Genomic DNA, 7,219 nt, shown 5'->3' with positions numbered 1-7,219 from the left:
CAACAGCGGATTGCAGATGCGAGGACCAAGGGACGGATAAGGACTGGTGAGGAGGGAGCACGAAGGGAGGCGGAGAGGAGGGGAGAGGCCAAAGTTCCCGGAAGCCTCGTCTAGAACAAGGCGATAGGCAGGACCGATGGAAAATGGGCCGCGTTGGGTGTCTGAGAGGTCCGGGGTTGCGGGAGAGACTGCGAGTTAAGGGGCGGGGCCAGAACTAGGTCGCCCTCCTGCGAGCGGGCCGGCCCCGCCCCCTGGGCTGTCCTGGGCTCCGGGAGGCAGGGCGCAGGCGCAGGAGCTGGGGCGGGCCAGCTGCTGAGGCTGGGGCTGCGGCGGGAGGAGGCGGCGCCTGTGGGAGTGAAGGGGGCGGGTCAGGGGCTGCGGGCATCCTCTGGCTGCACAGTCCCTGGCCCGCCGCCTCCCTCTGCAGGTGCGGCAGCTGGTTCGTATCGCCTCCCTACCCCACACCTGCTCCCGTTTCTGTGTCTCTTGGTGTCCCTTTTTCTCCCCTTTCTCTGAGTATTTGTCCCGCCGTCTCTGTCCCCACCCCTCCGAGTCTCTGGTCCTGTTTTCCAAGTCTCTACCCTCCCTCTGGGTCTCTGAATATCTGTCCCTTCCTTCTGAGTCTTTGGCCCCTTCTCTCTCTAGGCCCCCGCCCTCAGTCTCTCTCTCTCTTATACCTTTTTATCAGGCTGTGCCTCTCTCTGGGACTCTGCCCTCTCTCCCTGAGTCTTTGCCGTCTCTTCCCCCCTCCCCCAGGCTCTGTCCTCCCCCGTCTGTGGGTCTCTGCCCTTTCGTCTCGGCTTCTCTCCTCCCTCTTGTTCTCTGATGACCTTCTTTCCCCCTCTCCCCTTCCCCCCTATATTTTCCCCCTCCTCCCTCCCTTTCCCCCCTCTGTCTCTGCCCTTTCTCTTTCTAGCTATCGTCTCTCTTTCTCCTTCTCTCTGAGTCTCTGCCCCTTCTCTTTCTCTCTGTCACCTCCCTGGGTCTCTATTTCTCCCATGCCTCACCCCCTTTTATGTCTCTCTCTCTCTCTGTCTCCACTTCTTTGGGACTCTGTCCCCCTCTCTTTTGGTCTCTGTCCTCTCTCTGGGTCTCTCTTCTTTTCTCAGAAGTCCTCCCATCACCCCCTCTAATCCCTATCCTGTCTGGGACTGCGTCACTGCAGAGAGAGTTACAGAAGCGGGGCCTGTTCTGCAGACTAGGGAGGTAGTTTCCCTCACGCTCCAGACCCTGGGCTCTCCCATTGCCCCCAGTCCAGTATCCAGGATCCTCGGCTATCTATTAAGCCTCTGATGGGACCCAAAAAGGCAGAGAAAAGATCTGGGCATTTCCTACCCCTCCCTGCCCCAAATTCTGATGTACCCCCAGGCAGAAGCAGTGAATCCTGAGGCGAGGGACTGGGCTGGGGTTGAGTGAGTCTCCTGGGATAGTTGGGGGCAGGATGGAGACTGGAGCAGGGTTGGGTAGGCCCTAGGGGCTGGGAGTAGAGGCTAGGCCCTAGGGTAAGAACCTAAGTCAGCCATTGTCCCTTACACTCCCCCCCAACCCTACTTTTCTCTTCTGCTTTTAACAGCAGCCAGGCATGCGATCAAGTTACCAAATCAGCGTTTTTTTGCAGAGGTCAGAAGGTGTGGGAGAAGGTGGGGGTTGGTGGGGGAAAGGAGCTCGAACAGGGGAGAATATGGGATGAGACTCAGGATTAGAGAAGATGGGAGATGGGAAGAGGCAATGGGCAAGGAGTAACAGGGTGGTCCAGACTCCATTAGGGCCTGAGAAATTTGGATGCCATCACTCCCTCCTGGCCCTCCCAAGGACCCACCAGAGCCTGAATTCTCCACCCACCCATCAGGGAGGAGGGGTCTTCTGGAGGCATGATGGGGGCTCAGGGTACAAGACACCCAGCTGTGTTCACAAACCAGGGGGAAGTGGACTCTATTTTTGGCGACAGACACCAGGAGGGGAGAGGCCAATGTCTGTCTATGTTTTCAGATCGTTTCCTCACCCCTGCTTCTCCCCAACCCTTCCTTTCCCAGGCCCTCAAGGCACAAAATTCCTGAAAGCTACAACTCCAACCTCTGTCACCCTCAGCGCCCCCTCCCAGCGTTTCCTGCCCCATTCCCTAAGGCCCTGGAATTGGGGAAGGGTCTTCCCCTCCCTGACCTCTAGGACCCCTTCCTTGTTCCTCCACTCCCATTCCTATCAGCTCCAAATCCAGAAAAGGGGATCTCTGGACACTAAAGCTGACAACATGGGGACTCCCTGCCTACCATCTTTGGTTCACCGAGACCCTCCAAGTACCTTGGTCCCAAAGCTCAGAATTAAAGGGAATCTCCGCTCTAATCTTTGGGTCCCCGTCTCCCGAGTCCCCGCCTCCAAAACTGGGATTTGGGCTGTCTTACCATCCCCGAACCCTGAGCCTTCGCCCCCTCCCCGGTACTCACCCCAAGTCGAGGCGAGGCGGGGATGGGGGGATCCCGGGCGGAGATGGGGGGAGGGGTGACCCGGCCCTGGCAGCTCTGGGCAGCAAGAGGCTGCGGAGGGGGGAATGACATCACCGCCGGAGGAGGGGCAGCACCGCTTCCCCCAACCGGGGGCTTCAAGCTCCGCCTTTATGGCGGACCCAGGGGTCCCGGAATCCCAAGGGGAGAGAGAAGGAACAGGAGATGAGGTCCGCGGGAATGGTATCCCCTCCGCTTAGAATAAAGGTTGGGAAACCCTTTACCGATTTCAGCCACCCCCCACTGCCACCTGTCGCTGCCGTCGCGACTTGTCGCCTCCCACGCATGTTGTGGCTGCGCCCGCCTCCGCCAGGGCGTGAACACGGCTTGGACTACAACGCCCGTGATGCTCCGCGGGCCGGGCGCCTTTGACGAGAGGCAGTGTAGTCGAGGGGCTTCATGGGATTCGTAGTATAAGACCCCCTCACCAGTGTGAGCCTTGGAGCGAAAATGTGATGTTTCCCGGCCCTTTCTTCCTCAACTCCGGAGAGCCAGACACTAATTTTTCTCTCTAAACATCACGCACTTGAAAGAAGCAACCCAGCCAGGTTCGTTCAATGGAAATAGCGGGTTTTTACCGGTAGCAACACATCCGCTACCACCCTGAGTGCGCTCAACTAGGGCGGCCACCGGAGAACTGCGCCTGCGCGGGCCCGCCTCCTTGCTGCCCGGTCCGGCGAGGCCGAGCGCGCGCCAGGCCCACTCGGGCACCGCTGTGTGTGTCCCCGCGGTCGAAGACAGCCACGTAGGTTCCCAAGAAGACGTCGCCGAGAATCCAGAGGGGCCCTGCAGGCGGAGGCATGTCCAAGGCCTGGAAGCCGGACAAGCATAGACGGACGCCGCCCCGAGAAATCTGCGCGCAAGAAGACAGGGCAACGGGGTGTCACAAAGACCATTTCCCTGCTTCGCCCCGCCCGCTACTCCTGGACAAATATCGTTTCTGTGACCCCGACCCCGTCCTGGTGCTGTCTCACTCCGGGCCCTACCCTCTCAAATACAGTCACATGACGTCATTGTGACAGCCACCTACCTGGATGACATAGTCCTTGGCCGTGAGGTTAAACCAGACCCCGCCAAGGAGGAAGGATACTGGGGGGAGTGTTGGGATTTCCGAGCACTGGATGAGGTACTAGGGGAGAAGAAGAACAAGTGAAGATGGGAGAGTCCTGCTCTGCCCAAATCCCTTTCGTGCACCCGAGTGCCATGGGGTGATGTCCGTACTGTACACCGAGGTATTCAGCGCCTTGTGTGGACAAGCCTGTTGCCTAGGCTTCTGTCACCCAAGCCTAAATAAACCTGCATTATCATCCCCTCCCCCATCCACTGAGTCACTCAGGATAGACACTTGAGAAGTGTCCTTGCTTCCTCCCATTGCCCTCCAGCCCATCACTCATGAGTTCCAGTCCCTTCTGCCCTGGAATGCCCCCTGCCTACCTGCTTCCCACCCTCAGGCCCCAGTGTTCACCATCAAATTGCTATCAGCCTCTCCGGCCCACACCCACCAGAGACTGGGACCTTACCGCCCCAGCCAGCAGGGGAATTCCCCCAATGGCCACATTCAGGGCCCGGATCTCCTCAGTGGGTCCCGTGATGAGAGATGTGCCCGTGTCCAGGATGGCAGCACAGCCCTGAGCACAGAGAGTCAGTCCTGTGCCCACCTTCACACTGTGAGGGAGAATGGGGCGGTCATTAGAGGCAGGGTCCTAGGAGTCCAGGCCCCAACCCCAGCTCCAGGCCCAGAAAGCCAAGTCCCTCACCGCTCCATGTGGATCTGCCAGTAGGCAGGGATCGTGACTGGCACGAAGGTGAGGGGCGGGATGTAGTGCGCTGGGTCTGAGCCCCCGAGGACCAGCTCTCCTCCATCAGCCACATCAGGGTCCCTGCAGAGGCATAGTGCTGTCAGTGTCACTGGCCTAGGAGTGGCCAGGGATGGGACTTCCTGCCAACTGGGTCATTTCTGGGGTTCTAGGTGGGATAGTGGGCCTGGAAGCAGGGCCAGAAATGAAGGGAAATGGTACTTTTCCTGAGGAGGTTGGGACTTTGGGGTGGCGTGGACTTCCTCAATTGGGGATGGGAATTCTTGGTTTGGCTGTGGAAGTTAGAACTTTTGGGGAGAAATTTCCTGAGTTGAATATCACAGTAACCAAGTGGAGCTGTGGAGTTTCTGAATTGGTTCTTGAGGGTGCGACTCGTGCAGGGGCGGGGTGGCTTCCGGGGTAGGTGGTGAGACTTTCTGAATTGCTTGTCCTGGTATCTGGAGAGGTGTTACACTTCCTGAGTTGGCTGACAGTGATGGGAAGAGGGCGTGGGGACTTCCTGGAAGGTGTAGGAGGGTGGGATCTATCGACTAAGAAGTAGGTGGGACTTCTTGAGTGGGTTCAAGGTCAGGTTAACTGAGTGGGCATAGGATTTTCTGACCGTAATGGAATTTTCTGACCGTGGTGATAGGCTCTGGGAGGAAAGGTAGAGACTTCTTGGATGGTGGGTGGCACTTTCTGGGCATAAGACTGAATTTCCCAAAAGGTAAGTGGGACCTCCTGGATTAAAACTGGCAATTCCTGACTTCTGGTAAATGGTCTCAGATGCAATTTGAGCTTTCTTTATGGTGAAGAGAGGGTTCCTAAATTGAGTATTTGGTTGGGTGGGTCATGCAATTTCCTGTCTTGATTTGAAATGGAGTATTTTGAACAGCTGGTGAGTTTCTTTAGCATGTCCCAAATTGCCATGTAAACGGTGGGACTTCTGAATAGGGTTCAGGTGTTTCTGATAGGTAGGTGACTTCCTGAATGGAGGACGGAATGTCCTTTGTTGGACGGATGGCTGCCTGAATGGAGAATATAGGTGGGTAACTCTGAAAGGAGGTTGAGGCTTCCTGCATTGGGTCACTGACTTCCTGAATCAAGGGTGGGACTTTCTTTATTGGGTAAGAGACTTCTGGAAGGAGGGCCGAACTTCCTTCTTGGGGATAAGACTCACAGACAGGTAGCTGTCATAGATAGGTAGCCCCTTGCCCAATACCTGTTGAGGTAAAAGGAGAAGACAGGCTTCTCCAGTAGCCCCTGTTCCACCAATATATCCAGCGGGGGCCGAACTCCTTCCACGGCCAGAATGGGAAAACCGAGTCCCAATATCCCGTCGAAGTGGGCAAAAGTGAAGACGAGGCTGGGCTCCCACAGAGCTTCCCCAAAAACCACGGATGCACCCTTGATTCCTCCAATCTAGTGGCAGATTGAGATGCGGCCAGTTACTTCTGGGAGGACATGACCCACATGTCCCCGAGATCCTCCAAACCAATGCATGAATCCCAGGTCATCTAGAAGCAAGCCCCAACAGCCTAGGAAACTTTGCCTCCCTACTTGAGAAGCTCCGCCCCTCCACCCAAGAAGCCCCACCTCCCTCTTGAGAAGACCCACCCCTTCACTCAGGAAGGCCCGCCTCCCCACTTGAAAAGCCCCATCCATCTGCTCAGGAAGCCCCTCCTCCTCAAGCCCCTCCCTAAGCCGGATGATCTTAGGCATTGGGGTTCTCGCAGGCGCAAGCCTTCCGGGAGTCGAAGGTCACGCACAGTCAGCTTGTCCTCACTCAGGATTCCGTTGAGCCGCCCAGTTCCATAATGAATGGCAAACTTGGTCCCATTGGGCCGGAAGGAGCTAGAGGCTTTGGGATTGAAGCGGTGGTGGAACCCTAGGTCAGAAGGCCAGAGAGGTGTCACTGGGGGAGGGGAGCCTCCCCAATGCCTCCTGCCCCATTGACTTTCTGACCTGTAAGGGCATCAGAAAAGAATGGTCCCTCCAAAACCTGGGGGAAGCTGAGGCCCAGCCCCCCCTTCTCCCTTCACCCCGACTCAGCCTTGTTCTCCCCCATGAAAGCTTACAGCAGGGCACACTGAAGAAGTGGCATCTCCTGGATGGAACCCAGAGGTTGGAGGAGCCAGTGTCAAAGACGACAGAGAAGTTTTGTGGAGGTGTTCCCAGCCCAATTTCCCCAAAATACTGGACCTGAGGCAAAGAAAGGGGAAATTGAGAGTTTGGCTTGAGGACATGAGGGTGGGGGCTGTGCAGGGCTGTGACTCACGTCCATGTACTTGGTGAGAGGCACAAAGCTGGGCTTGTCCCCAGGCGATGAGGCCCCCAACCTGGGGAGCTCTGCCTGTTCTCCCCATCTGCTCAATGGGTTCAGGGTCCTGCGTCCTGGGTGGACTCGGCGAAGAGGGATCCTGCAGGGAAGAGAAGAGGATTCTGGCAGTTGGGAAGCTACCCTTCCTGGAGACCCTCTATACTAGACTTTCCCAAATAGGGAAATAATGACAAACTAAACACCTCCAAGGCTCTACAATAGCAGTCATTACCGGAAACCCTATCAAAGATACCATGATGACAAATACACGAAGACTTTACAAGAGCAAACCATCCCAAACAGATCTTCCCAAAGACCTTTCAGTATCCAAACACCTTAGGATAAGCCGTTTCCGGGGAACTGACATTCTCAAAGGTTTCCAAAGGCCCTAACATAAAATCCAGCCTTTGCAAAAACCGAGATGATAAGCCCTTGCATGCTTCATTTGTGAGGTTGGGGACAATTTTCCCCACCATGGGGTGGGAGATATAAGCACCAAATCTTAATTACCTTAAAATCCATTCTAGATATATCAAAGACTTAATATGAAATGTAAAATTATAAGAGCACTAGAAATGCTTTCTATGGGGGAAGTATTGATAAGC

The 7,219-nt window shown here is 56.1% G+C and overlaps 1 protein-coding gene across 1 annotated transcript in view; it reads right to left on the bottom strand.

The window, feature by feature from the left end:
- Window positions 1-3,051: 3,051 nt before the first annotated feature.
- The window catches only part of NAPSA (napsin A aspartic peptidase), a 20,359-nt gene continuing 16,191 nt past the window's right edge, over window positions 3,052-7,219 (bottom strand). The window contains exons 2-9 of the mRNA XM_012643109.1: window positions 6,573-6,714; window positions 6,373-6,496; window positions 6,064-6,182; window positions 5,517-5,716; window positions 4,256-4,378; window positions 4,019-4,163; window positions 3,529-3,627; window positions 3,052-3,351 (exon numbers count right to left, since the gene is read on the bottom strand). Of these exons, the coding sequence (XP_012498563.1) occupies window positions 3,112-3,351; window positions 3,529-3,627; window positions 4,019-4,163; window positions 4,256-4,378; window positions 5,517-5,716; window positions 6,064-6,182; window positions 6,373-6,496; window positions 6,573-6,714 (1,192 nt within the window). The 3' untranslated portion in view covers window positions 3,052-3,111. The remainder of the gene's footprint in view (window positions 3,352-3,528; window positions 3,628-4,018; window positions 4,164-4,255; window positions 4,379-5,516; window positions 5,717-6,063; window positions 6,183-6,372; window positions 6,497-6,572; window positions 6,715-7,219) is intronic.

The sequence above is a fragment of the Propithecus coquereli genome, unplaced genomic scaffold, assembly GCF_000956105.1.
Source record: "Propithecus coquereli isolate 6110/MARCELLA unplaced genomic scaffold, Pcoq_1.0 Scaffold193, whole genome shotgun sequence".
Lineage (NCBI taxonomy): Eukaryota > Metazoa > Chordata > Mammalia > Primates > Indriidae > Propithecus > Propithecus coquereli.
This window is presented reverse-complemented; position numbering and strand designations above follow the sequence as displayed.